The sequence below is a fragment of the Mycteria americana genome, chromosome 14, assembly GCF_035582795.1.
Source record: "Mycteria americana isolate JAX WOST 10 ecotype Jacksonville Zoo and Gardens chromosome 14, USCA_MyAme_1.0, whole genome shotgun sequence".
Lineage (NCBI taxonomy): Eukaryota > Metazoa > Chordata > Aves > Ciconiiformes > Ciconiidae > Mycteria > Mycteria americana.
In genome coordinates, this window is record NC_134378.1 from 18,298,226 (window position 1) to 18,317,933 (window position 19,708).

The following is a 19,708-nucleotide window of genomic DNA, read 5'->3' on the forward strand; positions in this document are numbered from 1 at the left end:
GTCGGAGCCTAGCTGTTCACCTGGCAGCTTTATTTAAGGCAGGTGAGGGGCGGCCTATCGTAGTGTGCGGCTACGTGCTGTGCAGCTGGCAGTCGGTCACAGCGGACGCCTCTGTGGGTCGCCATCCGTCGCAGAGGGCCTCTGGATCCAGCACCGCGAGGAGTGCTGGTGCCAGCCCGGTCTCCTTCGAGGTCCTTCCCGCTGCCGCCCAGGTCCCGCCTTGCCTGCATCTGTGTTGGTCCCTCCTTCTGCATGCCTGAGCCCCAGCCCGCGGGGGTTCCTCAGCTAGAGCTTGCTTTGGTTTGGCGTTTGCTCCACCCTGATGACTCCTTCCTGCGCGCAGGTGACAGCCAGGACCCCGTCCCTGCGCCACAGCCGTCCCTGCACCAGTCCCCGGCACCCGCCTGCAGAGCACGCCTGTCAGACCACGGCCCGTTGCCCCCCCCGGCGCAGGCAGGGCTGGCCTTTGCCGCGCGGGTCCCCGGGGAATGCGGTGAGGACTCACCAGCCCAGGGGCTCTCGCACTCATACAGCATCCAGTGGTCCGCTCGGAAGGGCGTGTGGAACCACATGGAATGGTCGAGGGACACCATGAACTTGACGCGGTACTGCCGGTGCGGGAGCAGGGCCGTGCCCAGGAAGGCGTAGTCGGAGATGTAGGCGGCCACGCAGCAGTGCACCTTCATGTCAGTCTCTCCTGTAAAGCAACCGGCACTGCCCGTCCCCCGCGGGGTGCCCATGGGACAAGCCTGGGCGCGCAGCGTGAGGCAAAGCCCCAGGAGCTCGGCTTGCCCGAGGGTCAGCTGCTGGCAGAGCCGAGATGCTCTCAGACCCGCTCCCCTTGCCGTGCCCCCCAGGGAAAGCCCGCTGTGGCTGAGCGTGGCGCACGGGCATTGCTTCATGCTCTGGCACCCACACCCGTATTTCAGCCTTGAAATGCCCGGGCCTCCCCCAGGCTTGGGGTGCAGAGAGCCTCTGAATCACGACCCTCTCAGCCCACTCCATCACGAGTGTGCTCTACAGCGCGAGCTGGAGCGCGAGCCCTCGGCTTGTGAGGCAGCTGGACCGCGCTCCTGGCGGGACCCACCTATGTAGCCTCGTGCTCGCACCCAGAAGAACTGCTTTGGCTCCTGTGGCTCCAAGCGGAATATATCTGGCGGGTTCACGGGTTTGATATCAATCGGCACATCTTCAGCTTGAATCTTGTTGAGATGCTTTCTGTATCTCTCGGCCAAGTCAGGATTCCTGTAGACCAACACGGAGCAGTGAGGTTGATGCCAGGCAGGCCAGGGGCACGTCCTGCTGGCAGCGGCTTCAGCCCTGGGCCGCACAGAAAGGCAGAAGGGGCACGGCTCCTGCCCTGCCCTGTCCTTCTCTACTCCCCTCCCTCCCAGGCGTATTTGGGAACTCCTCAGGCAGTCGCCCCAATCCCTGCACCTCCCTAAGCCCCAGCTGCAGAGGAGGGAGTCGCTGGCATGCCCCTGCCGCCCCACTCACTGCAGGAACTTCTGGATGAGCTCCTCTTGTGTCAGCAGCTCCTCAGGGGGTGGCACGGCAGGCATGGTGTACTGGTGCTGCACTGGGCTCCCCTGGGAGAGCTGGAAGGAGGCCTGGCAGGTGAAGATCGGTTTTCCGTGCTGGATGGCCTTTACAGAACGAACAGAGAAGCTCTTCCCCGTACGGGTCCGCTCCACCTGGTACAGCACCGGCACCTTGGGGTCCCCTGGGACAGAAAAGGGACGTTCTGCCGCTGGGCCACCACGCGCCACAGAGGCCTGACTGACAGAGGCTGAGCACCGGGGCCAGGCGGGCTGAGCCCGCTGTGCCCCGAGCCGGCGGTGCCGCCCGCACCCTCCCTCTGCTGTGCCGGAGCCGGGATGGCGGCACCTGCTCACCCCTGTGGGCCCCAGCCCCGGCTTCCCCAGCCCCCCAGCCGCTGGACTCGCTGCCTGGCCCCAGTCCCTCCAGGCGCCCCCGCCCCACCCTCCGCAATCGCCCGCCCGCCCCGCTGCCGGCGCTCAGCCCCAGGCACCCCCCGCCCCCCCCGGTCCCTGACCTGCTCCTCCCGCCCCGGCCGCCGGGGCTCACCGGCTCGGCCCCACTTCCCGCAGCCCGGTTCCCCCGGGCCCGGCCCGGCGCGGCCCGGCCCACCTGCCCGCACGAAGTAGCAGTGCAGCGAGTGGAGCTGCTCGTCGCGGCTAACGGCGCGGGCGGCCGCCACCAGGGCCTGGCCCACGATCTGCCCGCCGAAGAGGCGCTGCGTAGCGGGCACCCAGTGCTGCCGGCCCCTGCGGGGGAGAAGGCGGCGGCGGTGAGGGCGGGGGCGGAGAGGGCGGCCCGGTACCGGCGGCCCGGCGCCCCCGCGCACCGGAAGAGGTCGAGATCCAGCTGCTCCAGGTTCAGCACGCTCGTGATCAGCACGCTCCGCAGGTCCCCGGGCGGCGGCGGCCCCGGCCCCGGCCCCGGCCCCGTGCCAGCCCCGCCGGCGTCGCCCGCAGCCGCCATCTCCACAGCGACCCGGAACCGGTGCCACTGACAGCAGCGGCGGAGCGGGAAGTGCCGCCCACCCGCGGGGCGGAGACCGCCGGCCGACTGGGCCGTGGGGCCGTCAGTCACCTGGGTGTGGCAGAAAACTCTGGGCTGGTTGGCTCGCCTCCTGCCAATGCGGAGAGAACGCCTCTGATTGGTCATTCTCAGGGCGTGGGCGGTGCCCCAGCCGGTTTAATACAGGCGGCGGGGGCGGGGGCTCTTTCTCGGAGGAGCGGAGGCCGCGGGGCCGGGCCTGGCGCCCGCCATGGAGCTGGGGGCCCGCTTCAGGAGCTACGAGGACTTCAGGGAGCGCTTCCGCGCCTACAAGCAGGCGCAGGGGTGCCGCTACGGCCTGCGGAGCTGCGTCTCCGTCCGCTGGCACAACCGGCAGCACGGCACCGCCGTCCGCGAGGATGTCGTGTAAGGCTGCCCCGCCGCCGCGGGCCCCGGTGCGCGGCCCTGCCCCGCCAGGCCGGGCTGGCTCGGCGCCTCGCAGCAGCAGCCCCCGCGGCAGGGCCGGTGCTCTGCTCCGGGGGGGGGGGGGGGCCGGTGCTCCGGGGCGGGGCCCCGCGGGCTCGGGGAGCGGCAGCGCCCGGCCCGCAGTGGGGGCCGCAGGCAGAGCCCGCCGCCCGCTCCCAGACCCCCGGCAGCGCTCTTCCACGGGGCGCAGGCTCTCGCCTGTGCTGGGCCGTCACCGGGCCGCCTGTCAGCTCGGGAGCGTGGCTCCGGTGGCGTGACGCGCCCGTGGAGGAGCGTGCCGCTGGTGATGGCACACGCTTGCCGTTTTCGTGGTCTCGGCTGTTCCCGCGTCGCTCCTGCCCCCCGCGCGGTGCCTGCCCGGCTCCCGGCCCTCTCACTGCCACCTCCGTCCCCGCTCCGCCATCCTCCGACTGCTGCTCGGCTCCGTTTTCCTCTGCCTTTGGGTTCGGCAGTTCTCTCTGCCTCTTGTAGCAAGCCCTGTAGCTTTGATCTTTGAAATTGGTGGCAAACCATAGCTCCCGCCTTTTTCTGTTCAAGTAGCAGGACGCTAAATACGGGTGTCTGTTAGCGTTCCCTAGCTGCCTTTACCTCACTGCAATGGAAAGGTGTTGTCAGGTTTCCCTCTCGCAGTACTCGATTCCGCAGCCTTTGCTTATCCGAACAGGGCTAGTGATGCCGTGACGCTGTCTTGTTTCCACCCAAGCCGGTGGATCTGCTCGTGCGTGCACAGGCTGCGAGGTCATTCTCCAGTTGCACAACTGCTCCCCTTGCCTTCTTAAAATATAATTTCACCTCACGCCTTGAAGCCTCTCTTGCAATGTTCTACCCTGCTCCTCCAGATGCAGAGGAGTTGCAGAAATGATATGTGCTTTAAGAGAGTGAGACGTAAACACGCAGGTATCAAGTTTTCATTGATGGCTTTGCTGTTTCTGGAGAGCAGAAATAGAGGCACTGTGGGGAACAAGAGCTGGGGCTGCTTCATAGCATCTCGTCGTGGCTGTTGTAACTCTCAGTTCCTTCGTTTCTCCTGTGTTTGAGTGTCCTTACCCCAGGCTTCGCTGAGCAGAAAGCCAGCCCGCATGTCTGACTGGCATATGTGGGGATTTTTGCGCTCACTGATTGCATATAGAGTTGGCATGCAAGAAAAGTCAAAACTAAATGCCGGCAGCCTACACCATTGCGTCCCCCGTTAATGCTTTCTCAACATTTGCAGGTTCATGCAGGTGAAGTTTGGTTGTGCCCGGACCCAAAAATACAGCAAGAAGAGAAAGCAGCATTCCAGCCTGTGTCCAGCTTATTTTGTGTTGCTATATAAGGAGGATATAGACCAGCTTGTGATCAGCGAACTGAACAGCCACCACATCCATGCGGACCTGGTATTTTCCCTGACCAGAGCCACCGCTGCGACGGCAAGCACCACGGCGTGCAACGGCCCCGCCACAAAACTGCGTAAGCAGCAGACGGGTGGGACCGAAAGCGCTGCTGCGGCAGATGAGGACTCGCACGTGGTCGCGGGAGAACCGGTGGATGGGATGTCTGCTCCGTACGGGGCTCCCACGCTCCCTGAGGCAGCGAAGGAAAATGCCTCGGCCTCAGCACTCGTCAGGGTTGCCGAGGTCATGAAAACTTTCCTGAGGGTGGACAGGGGCTCGCTGGCCTCAATTAGCACAGACAGCGACCATGGCCTGGACAGACTCAGCTTCCAGACCAGCAAGATGAAGAGCTCGTTTGTGCAGTTCCCCGAGAGCCTCCTCCTGCACAGGGCACTGAGCGCGGGGGGACAGGTTCTCTACGCTTTCATTGTAGAGAGTAAGGAGCGAGTGGGGAAAGTGGTGCACTTGTCACTGCTGAAGGGTGACACAGGACACAGTGTCAGGAAAATGCTGACTGTCTTCAAGGAGTTCAACCCCAAGTGGCAAAAGGTCCAGGCTTTTTTTGTGGACGTGTCCTTCTTTCACAAAGCCATCCTCCACGAGCTCTTTCCCTCCGCCCAGGTGCTCCTTTCTGTCTATCACACGGTCCGACTGCTTGAGAAGAACGTGCAGGAAGCGGAAATCTCCTCTTCCTTCAGGCAGGACTTGACGCTGGCCTTGCAGGAGGCCGTGTTTTCCCCTTCGGCCACAAGCCTGGATGCCCTGTCCCAGCTGGTGAAGCGTGTGGTCAGCCCGGAGCTGTACGACTACCTGCAAGCCAACTGGTTCTCCTGCGAGCTGCTGTGGTGCATGCATGCAGAGAAAGGTCTCCGCTCCTGCAGCACGCACATGGACAGCCTGGACCTCATCACGCACCGAATATCCAGTCTCTTTGGCCAGCAGCCGTCCTTGGAGGCGAGCGTTCTTCGTTTTCTGGAGTGTGCGGACTGCCTTGATTCCAGAGGCTTGGAAAGCCTGAACCGGGGTTTCTCGAGCACCGAGGACGGGCGGAGCAGCCTCTGGGAGAAGCCTGGCGTGCGCACTGGTGCTGCCGCAGAACCAGGCCCTGTTTCTGGCTCTCCGACTCCTGCCGAGCTCCCCGAGCCCACCGGGCAGGCTGCCGCGGCGGGGACGGGCTGCATGCTGGCCACGCTCTGGGAGAGCTGTACGGACCTGGGCTCCTGGCTGTGCCTGAAGGAGTGGGAGGTGGTGCAGACGTCCACCCAGCTGCTCAGCCCCGCGCCGGGCGGCCTCACGGTTCGGCTGCTGGAAGACGCGCACCGGGTGAGCCGGGACTGCCGGCGCTGCAGCTGCTGCTTCCACCGCCGCTACCAGCTCCCCTGCAGGCACGTCCTGGCCGTGCTGCAGGCGCAGCGGGGGCGTGTGGAGGAAGGCATGGTGTGCAGGCACTGGCAGCGGAGGTACCAGCGGCTCCCGGCCCCCGGGGGCAGCCCCCCGGGCTGCGGCAGGGGCTCGGCGGGCGGGCGGCCGGAGGGCAGGGGCGAGAGGGTGCGGTCCCTCAGCCTGGAGCTGGGCAACCTGCTGATGCAGAGCGAGGGTGCGGAGCTGGAGGCGCGCAGCTCCGCGCTGGCAGCGATCCTGGCCGCCTGGGCTCGGTCAGCGGGGCCGGGGGAGGCGGCCGGGACGGAGCCGCTGACCCTGCACTGCTCTGGGTAACGGGGGCACGGAGGAGACGCGTGATGGCGGAGGGGAGCTCCCGGCGATCCCTGGCCCTCCGCCCCGAAGGGCGGCTGCCCCGGGCAGCGCCCGCCCCACCCCCGCGCCCCGGCCGGTACCGGCGGCTGCTGCCGGCGTCGCGCCCACCGCCAGGGGGCGGTGCGCGCTGCCGGACGTCACGGCGCCCCCCGCGATGATTGGTGGCGTCCCCGGCAGGGCGCGGGGCATGCCGGGACGCACCCCCCCGAGCAGGCCGTGGCGCGGGGCATGCCGGGATACGTCCCCCCGGTAGCGGCGGCCGCGAGGCGGGGACGTGCCGCCATGGCGCAGGCCCCGCCGGGCCCGGGCTGCGGTTCCCTGGTGGCCTACGAGCTGGGCGCGGACGGCGGCATGGCCTCCGTCAGCTTCCAGTCCGCCGCCATGGGCGGCGTCTTCGCCCGCTTCCCCCGGGCGCTGCTGGTGCACCGGGCGGGCGGGCCGGCGGGCCGGGCGCTCTACGTCTTCCTGGTGGCCGGGCCGGCCCCGGGACTGCGGGGCGGCATGGCCAGGGTGGTCCATCTCGCCATCCCGCGGGACGAGTCGGCGGGCAGCCTGTCCCGCATGTACGGGGCGTTCAGGGCCTTCAACCCCACCTGGGCCGAGACCCGGCTCCTCCTGGTGGGCCCCGGCCTGCCGCAGCCGCCAGCGCTGGCCCAGGCCTTTCCCGCGGCGCAGGTGCAGCTCTCCGTCTTCCACCTCTGCAAGCGCCTGCAGCAGCAGATCCAGCGGCTGGCCCTGGAGGGCCGTGCCGAGCGGCTGATCCTGGCCGCCCTGAGTGACGCCGCGCACGCAGCCACCGCGAGCAGCCGCAGGAAGATGCACACCCTCCTGAGGGACCTCGTGACGCCAGACTTGCTGCCTCAGCTCCACATTCACTGGCTCCTCGATGATGAGATCTGGGCCGTGCACAGGGAGAGGAGCTGGGGGGAGAGCAGTAACTACTTTAGGGACCTGGAGATCGTCACCCAGGGGTTAAGCCAGGTTTTCAGTGCTGGGCTCTCTCTGGAGAGCTGCATCACCTCCTTAGCCCAGCACTACCAAAAGTGTGTTTCTAACAGCCCTCCTGATGCCGTGACGTGCTCCCCTCCCCATCCTCATCACCGTGCTGCTCGGGCAGCTGCCCAAAGCCTGCCTGCCTCGGGTTCGCCTCTCGCCCCTCTGGCGTGCCGGGGTGAGCCGTCTCAGAGATCCGTCCAGGCCTCGCCCACCACGGCAGCGGCTCGGCAGCAACAGCCGGTGGCAGCCTCTCTCACAGCTGCTAAGAGTCCCGTGATTGTCTTCCAGAGTCCACCGGCAGCTCCTCGGCTCCCTGCGGCTCTTCAGCGTCAGCCTGAAATCCCCCAGGCGCTCCTCCTCTGGAGCAAGCCTGCGAGCCCTCAGTCCTCCTTAGATCCTTCATCTCCTGCGGCTAAACCGGAGGCCACAGAAAACCCGGAGCGTGACAGCGAGGAGGAGATTGACCGAAGGACTGACGAATGCATCAAGCAGTCTTTGAGCGATATTTGCACGGAGCCTGCTGCCAGGCTGTGCCTGAGCGAGTTTGCGGTGGTTCAGAAGTCCGTGCAGCTGATAGGCACCGGGGAGGACGCTCTCAGCATACAGATCCTGGAGGATGCCCACAGGGTGGACCTGAAAGGCCCGAGCAGTTGCACTTGCCGCTTCAACCAGGTCTTCCAGCTGCCCTGCCGGCACATCCTGGCCGTGCTGAATTCAGACGGGAGGACCTTGCAGCCGGAGATGCTCAGAAGACAGTGGCAGAAGGGATGCGATGCCCATCAGGCCGGGCAAGAGAGTGCTGATGGCCTCTTGGAGGTCCTGAAGAGCTCTTGGAACGAGTCTTTGGATAAATCCCTGGTGGTGTCCTTCCTCACAGCAGAGATCAACCGGCTTCTCACCCACTGCAGCAGGGAGGAGTTTGAGCGCAGGTACAGGACCCTCCGGGAGCTGGCCGACAGCTGGATCGGGCCCTATGTCGAGGTGAAGCTCTAGCACCGAGCGGGAGCCGAGCTGGCTGCTCTGTGTGTGGGCCCTCGGGAGCAGCGGGGCAGCAGATGTGCAGGGGGCCTCTTCATCCAGTGTCCCGGCTTCCCCCTTTACTCCCCTCAGCCTGTCGCTCCCTTGGGGCTCGGCATGGAAGGGGCGGTTTGGGTCCTTTATCTGCCGAGCGAGCGTCGCCTCTTGCACGGGGCAGCTGAGGAACCGGACTGGGAACTCCAGATTGCGGTGGAATGGGTAACCAGCCACTGACCTGGCTAACAGGAGATGTGGCAGGGAGCCAACCGCGGGTGGTGCGGCGTGGGAGGCGATGGTATAATAACATGTGACAAAATTATTGGATCTGCGGCCAGCGCCTGCAGGTCCTTCCAGCATCCAGGTGCGGTGTGGTGTGCAACAAAGCCAATAAATCAGCCTCGTATCGCTCAGGAGCTGCATCTGTCTCTGTGCCAGCTGCGGCCGCCCCTCCCTGCCGGCAGGACGGGACGGTGGGGCTCGCTCGGCCCGTGAGATCAGGCAGGGCTTTGAGCGGCGCTTCTTGGTGGTCTTGCCTCATTGCGGTGCCCTCCAGTTAGCAGAGCGAGCCTGCTCGTTAGGAGGCAGCAATCCGGAGGGTGGCAATCTCCGCTGCTGGCAGCGCAGCCTGCGGTCTGGGGCAGAGGAGTTGCTTGTCTGGTTACGGCAGCTGCTCTCAATTCCTCTGAAAGGGGAACCCGCCCTCCCTTGTCAACAGCACGTGTGCTGGGGGAGGCGGGAGGGATGCTGGGGGTCACGGCAGTGCAAACAAAGCTGCGGTGAGGTGGAGAGCAAAGGCTTTAAACGCGTGGGATGGGGGAGGAAAAAATACTGAGAGGAACAAACAAGCCTGGCCCTTGGGTGTTGCTCTCGGGCTGGGTGAGCTCCCTGTCCCCCCTCGCCAGCCAGAGCAACTCCAGCACCAGCAGCTCCAGCGCCCGTCACGCTGGGACGCGGCAGGGGGGCATCGGGAGACCTCACTCATCGCTGTGGTTCAGTCACGGTCGGTGTTTTCACCCATCAGCCGGGGGAAACACTCTGGTTTCAGTAGAGTTGGCCTGTTGCAGGAGTAGGACTGCTGTGTGGTTGGGGATTTCCTCTTGATGGAGGGTTTTGTAACATTATCTGATACGATCGAATCTCTCTGACTAAATATAGTGTTGTGTTTCCTAAGACACCTTTCTGTAAACTTGGAGCTGCTTGTTTCACCCCTCAGCCGTGCTGTAGAAGAGGCCTGGAAGGCCCTGCCTGCTGGCCCCCTCACCATCGCTCTTCCTGGCACATGTGGGCACCCCTCTGATTTTCGGAGGGCTCTTTCCTCTGCCTCTTGCTGTGCTCGGCTCCGACCCTGCCTCCCCTCCCAGCCCGGCGCAGGCACTGCGGGAGCCCCAGCTGCCATCCCCACCAGCCAGAGGATGAGGGGTCTGGAGGAGGGCCCGGTGCTGGCTCCTGGAGCCGGGGAGCGCTGAGCTCCTCTCCCCAGCCGGCACGGCGGGGTAGCTGGACCCTGCGCCGGGTCGCCATGACCAGCTCCGTGGCCACAGGCACGTGCCTGAGCAACGGCTGTTGCCAGCGCGGCTCCCTGGGCACTGTGGGTTTCCCTCCAGCATCTGCCCCATCCACCTCCCTGCTGGGAGCACAGGAAGTAACTCATCCCCGTTCTCGGGGTAAACATCTTTCCCAAGAGCAAAACTGCCCGGCTGGGACAAGTGCCCAGCTGTAATTTACCCTCCGCGTGAGCATTGGGCTGTGCCCTCCGGCGCTCCACCCAGCCTGGCCCTCGCTCTGATCCACCCGGGCGATCCCAGCTTCGTTCCCGGGCCACGGGCAGGTCCCAAGCCCAGCAGGGTTGAGGGCTGTGCTCGCAGGCTCACGGGCCCAACTTCGTTCCTCGCTGGAGGGTGAGCTGCTCCCACGAGTGGCTGCTGAAGCGCAGGGGGGTCCCAGCCCCCCGAACTCTCTTTGACAGCACTCTTCCCACCTTACTGGAGGGCAGCTCCCCTGAAGTACCCCCTGCAGCCACACAAAATGCCCTGGCACGGAAGGGGAAGAAAGTCCCCTTGGCTGGGGACTAAAAAACCCAAAGCCATGGCTTCCTCCCCGAGACGGGAGCCGGGCAGCACACCGGCCCCCAGAGCTGCCCAGTGCTGGCCTTGCCCCGTGGAGGACCAGCCTGGCACCAGGCACGCGCCGAGGCCTCGTCCTGCAGGGTGCCGATCCTGCCGGTGGGGCTGGGTCTCCCGGCTGCAGGGGCTCTGCCGGTCCCGCCGTGCCCGCCCCAGCCAGCCCAGCTCCACCAGCGTCCTGGTGCACGGGGCCTCCTGCTGCGGGCAGCGCCGGCGGTGAGCACAGCCCCTACGGCAGCGGGCCCAGCGCAGGTCGGGCAGCGATCCCCGCCCCCCCCGTGTTGCTCCGTGCGCCAGCACTCCCCGCAGCACGCTCGCTTTCTGGCTGGAAGCGCTTTATTGCTCGCTCTGCCCTGTGCCACCCTCCTGCCCACGCACCGGCCGTGCCGCACCCATCTGCGCGGAGGAAAGTCCCTCCGATGCTCTGCCGCGCTGCCTCCTGCGCTCTCGCGTCGGCCCTTCGGCAGCGTGAGCCGTGTGCGCGGGCGCCCGGGGGCGAGGGGGGCCACGTGCCGGCGGGCCCGGGGAGGTGGAGGAGGCAGCGGGGGGCACAGACCCTGCCCGGGCAGCCCGCGGCCGTCGCTGGTGGGGCTGTCGGTGCGGGGGGCGGCCCGGGGCAGCGCCCTCGATGCCTCACTCGTCGCAGAAGCTCTTCAGCGGCGGGGGCAGGTCCAGGCCGTCGATGGCCAGGCGGTGGACGATGTGCTTCTGGATGACCAGCCGGCAGAGGGTCTGCAGGGAGGGAACTGGGAGAGAACAGAAAGAAGCAGCTGAGCTGGCCGAGTCACGGGCGAGGCCGAGAGCAGAGGGGTGCGGAGGAGATGGGCCCCAGGGCTCCCCAGAGGTGCCATGTTTTAGGACAGCAGTGGGTGAGCTTGCTCTGCGGCAGGAGCAGGCATCGCCCTGCCCCGGGCTCGAGCCGGCCGTGGGGCAGAGCCAGCGCCAAGGTGCTCCGGCTGGGACAGGAGCCTGAGGGCCCCGGGCTGTGAAGCTCTTCCCGTTACCGGAGGAAGGCTGGGAGGACGGTTACATGCCCAAGCCGCGCGTTACCAGGGCTGTTTTGCATTTGTTTTCCCTGGGGGCTGTCGAGCAGCTCCCCGGGGTCTCACGTGCCCACGCTGTGCCTTCCTTTCATCCCGCTCCCTTGGTCTGCTCCCACCGGCCGGTGCCAGGCTGCCGGGTGGGCGCCCGCAGGCCGGGGCTGCGCTGCCTGCAGGGACAGCTCCGGCGATGCCTTTGAGACTACATCTTCTGAGCCGTTCCCGTGGCCGCCCGCCTGGGTTCTGCCCGCTTCCTGCTGCTGTGACACGCGCCCCTGCGGGATTCCTTTCAGAAGCCCTTGGTGGCTCAGCGGCGTGGGTGCAGTTAGCCGCAGCCGGCGCTCTCCTCAGATTTTAAACGAGAGCTGACTCCGGCACAGCCTGTGGGCCTTGGTTCATCCGCTGCCTCCGAGAGCCAAACTGGAGGAGAGCACCCCAGGGCGTCGTGCTCGGCCGGCACGGAGCCGCGGCTAGGACCTGGCCGTTTGGCCTGCACGTGGCTGAGCGCCTCTCTGGCTGCGGGGCCGGTGCCTCTGGGGGCTCACACCGGCACCGGGCGGAGCAGAGCTCTGCCGAGCACAACCGTGTTGTGCCCAGCCGGCTCCCGACCTTGGGGCTGTTTTCGGATGGCTGGAGCGCTTACCCCCGCCTCGGTGGCGCGGGGCTGCGTCGCGCCCAGTGCCGGGTGACGAGTGGCAGATGCCCTTCGGCTCTCCTGCCCCCCGCCCCCTGTGCCACATCGCGTGTCACCAGCGGCTCAGCTGCTCGCTTCTGATTTTCACTTCACCAACCAGACCCCGGCCAGGAACAGAACCGCACGGAGACTGATTTTTAAACCCTGCGGAAGTGTTGCAGAAACCAGAGCTACTTTGTCGAGGGCAGGAAGCCAGACTGTGCCTCTGCAGCAGTGCCTGGCGCGGCGGGAGGGGGCAGCTCTCCCAGAGGTACGTGCTGCCGGCGCCAATCCTTCCTGAGCGGCCGGGGATGGGGCCCTCCGGGGCGGCTCGGCGGCCTCCTGCAGCGTGCTCCGGCCGGTGGCCCTCAGCACGCTCCCAGGGCAGGGGGGCCTGGGCAGCCGGGCACATTTAACCTCCCTGCTGGGATAACCCAGCTCACAGCAGCTGGCAGGGAGAGTCCTGGATTTCAGCTTTGAGACAGCAGCAGCTGAACTTTGCGCCAACAAGAGAAGCGGTGGCTCCCGGCGGTCGGGGGCAGCCGGCCCCTCGGCCATCAGCTTCTGTCTGCGGCCTCGCACCCAGGGTGCAGACAGCGAATTATCCTGCTGATGTAAAGCAAAGGTGGCACGGCAGTGTGACAGCGCACGGCCAGCCGCCGTCACCCAGGCGCTAGCTCTCCTTCTGGCTCTCCCCTCCCCTAATCCTCAGCATCTGCTGATTTTTCCAGTGTGGTGCTAATTAGTACTTATTAGCCTGACGCCTCGCAAGAGCCGGCGACCAGCACCGGTCTTCCCAGCCCCTCCCCAGCTGGATGAGGGATGCCGGATATTGCCCAACCTCCGATGGCGTCACGGGGTGTCTGCCCAGGGCACCCCGTGGCCGGGGGCACGCGGCAGGCGCGGGGGCACGGCACGTGTGCCAGGGCAGGCGCCGGCTGGGGAGGAGCGTGGCGCTGCGGGGGCGCAGCTCTGCGGTCCCGCGGCCCCTGGTCCAGGGCAGCCCAGAACACCCACCCCCATCGCTGCGCTCGGGAAGGGCGACCAGGCTGGGCTCTGCCCTGACCGCCGCTGCCGGGAGCTGGTGCGAGCTCTCCCCTGGCCCCGGCGCAGCCCCACGCGGCAGAGCTTTCGGGAGACGCTGCCCGTCGGCGGCAGTGTGGGGTCTCGCCCGCACTCTGCAGGGGCCGGGGGCTCTCCTGTGCCCCCTGCCCCGTGTCCCCCTGCCCCGTGGCACGCTCTGACGCTCCCACTGTTGGGGATTACGGGGTGACCCCACCGGAGCCCCCCCGCCGGCTCCTGGCCCGTGCAGGACGTGCCCCGGGGAGGGGGCAGGTACCTACAGCCATATTCCACTGGGATGACCCGGACGCTCTTGGTGGAGGCGAAGACATCGACCACGGCGTAGAGCGGGCGGGCGGCGGGCAGGCGCCTGGCACTCGGCCCCATGTCCTCTCCGTTGATGACGATGTGCATGTCGGCAGTGCCGTCGGGCTGCAGGGCGTACAGCACGCCGATCCGGCTGCGCCGGGCGGTCGCAGGCAGCACGTTCGTCTTGTACAGGTCATCCAGGATGTGGCTGTAGCGCCCGGGCCTGCTGCGCCCCACCAGCGTGTCGCGGGGGATCCTCAGCCGCTCGATCAGCAGGAAGGGCTCCCAGGGGGGGCCCCACGCCCGCGCCGGCACCTCCTCCCCGTCCGCCGCGACGCGGTTGTGGCTCCGGGTGATGGCGAACACCCAGGTGTCCCCCATGTTGACCAGGTCCGGGAGCGAGTACTCAGGCACGACCTCCAGGCTCTGGGGGTCGTGGGCCGTCAGCCCCACGCGCAGGTGCCCGCACCAGCCCAGCTCCTTCTCCTCGATCTCCACCAGGAAGATCTGCCCGGGCGCCAGCGGCTCCTGGCTGAAGCAGAGCCCGTTGGCGAAGCTCTCCACCCGCGTGGCCCGCGTGCGCGAGGCGTCCAGGCGGACGTTGGCGCCGTGGACGCGGTGGAAGCGCGCGGCGAGGCGGCACCGGGCGGCCATCGCCGCCGATGGCTATTTTTAACCGTCCCCGTCAGTCACAGCTGCTGCGAGGCGGTGACGGCCGCTGCGGGCAGGGACGGGGGGGGGGGGGGCTCGGAGGGGTCCTAGTGCCGCGGGGGGGGGCGGGAGCGGACCCCGCGCCTGCTGGGGCACGGCCGGGCGCACCGGGCTCTCCGGGCCTGCCGGTGCCCCGCGCAGTGCCTGCCCGCGCTGCCCGCCCGTGCCCGGGCGCCCGGCGGTGCCCGGCGATGCCCGGCGGTGCCCATCTGTGCCCGGCGCTGCCCACCGGGCGCCGCACCCCCGCCGCCGGCTGCCGCCGTCGTTGCCCGCCGGGGGCTGGACGCTCCCGCCGGGGGCTGGGGGCCGAGGGCTCCCTCCCGTGCCGGCGCTCCCCTCCCCGCGGCACCGCGGGGGGCCCCGCGAGGCGCCGGCAGCGGGGACCCCCGGCCGCGTTCCCCGGGGTCCGGTGCCGCGGGGCCGGGGCCGCTCCCACGTGCGCGCACGGGAGCGGGGCGGGGGCCGGCCGCCCCCGGGGCGCTGATTGGCCGCCGCCAGGCCCCGCCCCGCTCACGTGAGCACCGGCGGTCATATGGGCGGGCGTCATGTGCCCGCCGGGACCGCCGCCTGCGGGAGCCGCGCCGGGAGTGGCCGGGGTCAGCGGAACCGGGCCGGGGCCGGGGCCGGGGCCGGGGCCGGGGCCGGGGCCGGGGCCGGGGCCAGCGGGCCGGGAGGGGGGGGCGGCGGAACGGAACGGAACGGAGGCGGGCTGGGGGGGGTGGAACAGGGCTAGGGCCGGGGTCAGCGGGTCGGGGGGGGGGGGGCGGGGGCGCGGAACGGAGCCGTGCCGGGGTCAGCGGGTCGGGGGGGGGGCGGGGGCGCGGAACGGAGCCGTGCCAGGGTCAGCGGGCTGGGGCCGGGGCCGGGGCCGGGGCCGGGGGGGCCCCGGACCCGCCCGGCACCGGGGGAGCGGGGCCGGGGCGGGTGCGGGGCGGGCGTGGGGCGCTGCTGGGGCCGCGGCCGTTCCCGGCGAGCAGCGCCCCGAGCTCCCCTCCCGCCCCCCGCAGATGGGGCCGCTGCTGCTGTGCGCGCTGCTGCTGGGGCTGAGCCGGGCCGCCCCCCCGGGCCACGAGGTGACCTTCCTGCCGGGGCTGGGCAAGCAGCCCTCCTTCCGGCACTTCTCGGGCTACCTCTGCGCCGGGCCGGGCAAGCACCTGCACTACTGGTACGTGGGGCCGGGCTGCGCCCCGGGCGGGCGGCGCGGGGGACCCGGTCGGGCACCGGGCGCTGACGGCCGTGCGTCCGCAGGTTTGTGGAGGCCCAGAGCAACCCCCAGAGCAGCCCCCTGGTGCTGTGGCTGAATGGGGGCCCCGGCTGCAGCTCCATGGAGGGCTTCCTGAAGGAGCACGGCCCCTTCCTGGTCAGTAGGCACAGCCGCCCCGGGGCTCGGGGCTGCGGGGCCTGGCAGGCTGTGTGGCGCGAGCCGACCCGCTGGGGCCAGCCTGGTTGTGCCCGTGGGTCACTGCCTTCTGCTTCCCCAGATCCAGCCCGACGGGGTCACGCTGAAGTACAACGACTACGCCTGGAACAAGGTACGGGCGCAGGCGCTGCAGCCCTCCGTGGCTGTGGGGAGGGGGCGGCCCCCAGCCGGTTCCACGGAGCTGAGCCTCCCGCAGGGCCCGCTGCCCAACACTCCCTCCTCTCAAGTCTGCTGTCGAGCAGGGCAGGAATGCGGCCCCCCAGCACAGCCCTGGGGCAGGCCGGGCACCCGCGGGTGCTGCCACCGGCGAGGCCAGCGGCTCTCTGCCCTGCCGAGCCGGGAGCGGGGGTCTCCCCTGATGGCCAGCTCCTCCGCTGTCCCTGCAGATTGCCAACGTGCTCTACCTGGAGTCCCCCGCTGGCGTCGGCTTCTCCTACTCTGAGGACAAGAAGTACGCCACGAATGACACCGAGGCGAGTGACCCGGGCTGCTGGGAGGGACCTGCCTCCTGCCTTGCCGCCTGACCCCTGTCTCCTCCTGCCTGCAGGTTGCTCGCAACAACTACCTGGCGCTGAAGGAGTTCCTCCGGCTCTTCCCCGAGTACTCCAAGAACGATCTCTTCCTCACGGGGGAGAGCTACGGGGGGGTCTACATCCCCACGCTGGCGGAGTGGGTGATGCAGGACCCCAGCCTCAACCTGAAGGTGTGCGGCTGGGCTCTGCCGCCGGTCTGGGCTGAGCTGGGGAGCAGAGGGCTTGGCATGGCCTCTCTGGGGCTCTTGAGCGGTACCGGGGTGGGGACCGGCTGCGCAGCCGGCACGCGGGGCCTCCTCCGGGGCATAGGGTGGGTCTGGCCCCGCGGCCTTTCATCTTCTCCTGGGGTGCTGGCAGCGGCCGCTGGCGGACGTGTCCGTCGCTGCCGAGTGGGACCAGGGGAGCATTCTCAGGCACCCCGACCCTTCCTGTTCCCTCCGTGGAGTAAACAGTGCCGCATCTGCTTCCTGCCTGCCGCTGCGGCCGCCCTGTGGGGAGCGGGAACACAACAGAGTTGTTTTCTTCTTGCCTTGCAGGGAATCGCTGTGGGAAATGGCCTCTCCTCCTATGAGATCAATGACAACTCCCTGGTTTACTTTGCCTATTACCATGGCCTGCTGGGGACCGAGTAAGAGGAGGGAGCGCTGCCGCTGGACGTGCTGTCCCTGTGCGAGCAGGACAGGGACACGGCGTGGGACGGGGCTGGCTGGGTCGGTGGTGTGCGGGACAAGGGAAGCTCCTGGCCTGACTTGGGCCAGCAGCCGGGCTGTGGAGATGACTCCTCGTCCTGGGCAGCTCCCATGGGTGCATTTGTTCGTGGGGTGCGCAGGGCACCGGGCCAAGCCACGTGCCGTGTGGCTGCTGGGCAGGGAGGCTGCAGCGTGGCTGTGGCCGTGGCCACTGGCTTTGTGTCGGTGTTGCCGTCTGGGCAGCGCGGTCCAATCCCCTGGTCTCTGCCCGCAGGCTGTGGAGGGACTTGCAGGCCTTCTGCTGCTCCCAAGGGAAGTGCAACTTCCATGACAACTCCAACCTGAACTGCACGCTCAAGGTGAGGGGAGCCGGAGCCCCCGAGCGCGTGCCCAGCACCCGTGTCTGTGAGCAGCACCCACCCGCCTGGCTCTGGATGGGCCCACGGTCCCTCAAGCGTCCTTCTGAGTCCCAAACCCTTCTTGTGGCTCGTTGCAGATGGGGGAGATGATTCAGATCGTAGAGGAGTCCGGCCTCAACATCTACAACCTCTACGCCCCGTGTGATGGTGGTGTCCCTGGGAGCGTGAGGTGAGAGTGGCCCCAGGGGAGGCGGCTCTCCAGGCACTGGCTTGCTTTGGTTTGCAGCGTGTGGGGTCCCAGCTGGCAGAGGGACGCGGTGGGCTGGGCAGGGGGCCCCTCTGGGACAGGTGGACCATGTCTGGCTGCTGTCGAGGACTCCCCCAGGGAGGACCCTGAGCCCTTGGTCCTCCAGAGCTTTCAGCCTGTCCCGTGCTCGTTCTGGCTGCAGGTACGAGGGTGACTATCTCATCACGCACGACCTGGGCAACTCCTTCCTCCGGATGCCGATGAGGTTCTCCTGGCGGCAGGTGAGGCCAGGTGCCCGTGCCACCAGGCCGCGAGCTCCCTCTGCCCGGCCAGTGGTGCTGCCTGTGGGCAGGAGGGGACAGAGGGCAGTTGCTCCCGTGGGGCAGCACCAGGTGCTGCTGCGGCACGGACTCTCCCAACGCTCTCCCAGAACCTGTTGCGGATGCCGGTAGCCCGGAATAAGGTCCGGATGGACCCTCCCTGCACAAACTCTACGGCTCCCCGCGTGTATCTGAACTCCCCGGAGGTGAGGAAGGCTCTCCACATCTCCCCCGACGCCCCGGAGTGGCAGGTGTGCAGGTGAGCAAGCTCTGTGCGGGGAGGGACCGCCGCGAGCCTGAGCAGCCGCGTGACGCCAACGCTTCCTCCGCAGCTTCGAGGTGAACCACAGCTACAAGCGCCTGTACATGCAGATGAACGACCAGTACCTGAAGCTGCTCGGAGCCACGGTGCGTGCGGAGGAACCCACCGGGCCCTGGGACCAGCTCTGCCAAACCGGCCTCCTGCCTGGCCGGGGCTGCTGCCCTGCGAAACGCTCACCCTCCTTCTGCTCTGCAGAAATACCGGATCCTGGTGTATAACGGGGACGTCGACATGGCCTGCAACTTCCTCGGGGACGAGTGGTTTGTGGACTCCCTGTGCCAGAAGGTAAACGGGCAGGGCAGGGCCTGGGCCAGGCTGGTCACCAGCTCCAGGCTGCGCAGTCGGCTGCGTGCCGGGGCAGGCTGCGGCGAGAGCGAGGGCAGGGCTGGCCGCCCGCCTCGGGCAGCCGGGGCACTGAGGGCGCTGCCGCCCGTCCCAGGTGCAGGTGGCTCGCCGGCCCTGGCTCTACACTGAAGGAGGCGAGAACCAGATCGGGGGTTTCGTGAAGGAATTTACCAACATCGCCTTCCTCACCGTCAAGGTAGGGCTGCGGGGGCTCTGGGAGACGGGGAGAGGGCTGCTGGCTGCGGCGCAAGCAGTGCTGCGGTCAGAGCGGGGCGGCGCTGGCTGGGCTGCGGGCAGCCTGGGGCTGGAGGCACTCGCAGGGCAGCGGCAGCCCCACGGCCAGCACTGACCTGCTGCCGCCTGTTATCCCGCAGGGAGCTGGCCACATGGTGCCCACGGACCGGCCGCTCGCCGCCTTCACCATGTTCAGCCGCTTCATTAAGAACGAGCCTTACTAGGAGCTGCGGAGGCAGCGCCCGGCGCCCCGGCTGCCCTCACCACCCGGCACCTCCTGCACAGCCCCTCCTCGCTGCTGCTCCGCTGCGCCCAGGCGCCCCGTGCCATGAAACAAGTCGCTCCTGCAGCCCGTGGGGCTCTCCCCGCTCTGCCCAGCCCTGCAGGGCAGTGCCCGGCTGGACTGCGTGGAGGATGGGGCTGCCTGTGGTGGGTGGGGGGCACGGGCTGTGGGGTGAGGAGTCCCAGGGGCTCTGTCCTTGCTGGGTGAGGAGTTGTGCCCCTGCTGTAGCCACCTCCTCTGTTGTGGCTTCCTGTCTCGCCTCCTCCCTTTCTGGGGGCACAGCTACTTCCCTCCTGGGAAGGGAGCGCTCCCCACCACTTCCCCTCTGCCCCGCCGCCCCTGCACGCATGCAGCCCTGGCAGGCTCTGAGGCAGCTGCCCCCTGCAAGGAAAGCACAGTTCACGTGGTGGCTGCGGGCAGCTGGGCACTGCTCCTGCAGGGACTTTCTGATCCCCTCCAAACCACTCTTACGTCTGACCCCGGTGAAGGAGGCTTACCACCCGCTCACGGCCTGGGGCACGCAGTGCTTCTGGGAACTCGCAATAAACTCTCCGAACAAGGTGGTTCTGTTCCTCATTGCCCAGCTCCTCGCACTGCTCTACCACGCCCCGCTTTGCTTTCCTTTGCTCTCTGAGGAGTACCGCTACAAGCCAAGGATCCAGCGGAGGTGAGTGCTGATGCACCGTGCTGGGGAGCCAAGGCCTGTGGTCTGTGCCCCCCTCTCTGCAGGGGGTCACTGAGGCCTGGGAACGAGCCACCCGCAAGAGCAGGGGACGTGCGGTTGCTCTGAGCCCCTCTGCCACGCTTCTGAGCTGTGTCTGCCTCCCAAGTACCTGAGCCGGGGGAGCAGCGCTGTCTGCCTCCTTCCCCATTCTCTCCCCACGTGCT

At 68.1% G+C, this 19,708-nt stretch overlaps 4 protein-coding genes across 6 annotated transcripts; 2 read left to right on the plus strand and 2 right to left on the minus strand.

Moving 5' to 3' along the window:
* Positions 1 to 15: 15 nt before the first annotated feature.
* On the minus strand, positions 16 to 2,813 carry ACOT8 (acyl-CoA thioesterase 8). Of its 3 annotated transcripts, none has more exons than XM_075516782.1 (6): positions 2,369 to 2,813; positions 2,152 to 2,288; positions 1,498 to 1,723; positions 1,088 to 1,245; positions 506 to 697; positions 16 to 404 (listed from the first exon to the last, which is right to left on the minus strand). In XM_075516782.1, exons 1-6 carry the CDS (start codon positions 2,689 to 2,691, stop codon positions 286 to 288), a joined length of 1,155 nt encoding a protein of 384 aa, XP_075372897.1. In that variant the 5' UTR covers positions 2,692 to 2,813; the 3' UTR covers positions 16 to 285. The 3 variants fall into 3 exon arrangements, with proteins under 3 accessions (XP_075372897.1, XP_075372896.1, XP_075372898.1); XM_075516781.1 differs by having other exon boundaries at positions 2,089 to 2,288; XM_075516783.1 differs by lacking the exon at positions 16 to 404 and having other exon boundaries at positions 554 to 749; positions 2,089 to 2,288; positions 2,369 to 2,761.
* On the plus strand, positions 2,795 to 19,381 carry CTSA (cathepsin A). The gene is made up of 16 exons (XM_075516790.1): positions 2,795 to 2,949; positions 4,223 to 5,705; positions 15,076 to 15,233; positions 15,317 to 15,428; positions 15,550 to 15,600; positions 15,875 to 15,961; positions 16,036 to 16,191; positions 16,558 to 16,649; positions 16,985 to 17,069; positions 17,207 to 17,298; positions 17,519 to 17,597; positions 17,747 to 17,895; positions 17,969 to 18,044; positions 18,154 to 18,243; positions 18,398 to 18,499; positions 18,678 to 19,381. Exons 1-16 carry the CDS (start codon positions 2,795 to 2,797, stop codon positions 18,759 to 18,761), a joined length of 3,051 nt encoding a protein of 1,016 aa, XP_075372905.1. The 3' UTR covers positions 18,762 to 19,381.
* Positions 6,118 to 8,561, plus strand: ZSWIM1 (zinc finger SWIM-type containing 1). The gene has a single exon (XM_075516778.1). It carries the CDS (start codon positions 6,366 to 6,368, stop codon positions 8,124 to 8,126), a length of 1,761 nt encoding a protein of 586 aa, XP_075372893.1. The 5' UTR covers positions 6,118 to 6,365; the 3' UTR covers positions 8,127 to 8,561.
* NEURL2 (neuralized E3 ubiquitin protein ligase 2) lies at positions 10,432 to 14,542 on the minus strand. The gene is made up of 2 exons (XM_075516784.1): positions 13,330 to 14,542; positions 10,432 to 11,019 (listed from the first exon to the last, which is right to left on the minus strand). The coding sequence occupies exons 1-2, from the start codon at positions 14,009 to 14,011 to the stop codon at positions 10,907 to 10,909; spliced, it is 795 nt and encodes a 264-aa protein (XP_075372899.1). The 5' UTR covers positions 14,012 to 14,542; the 3' UTR covers positions 10,432 to 10,906.
* Positions 19,382 to 19,708: the final 327 nt, after the last annotated feature.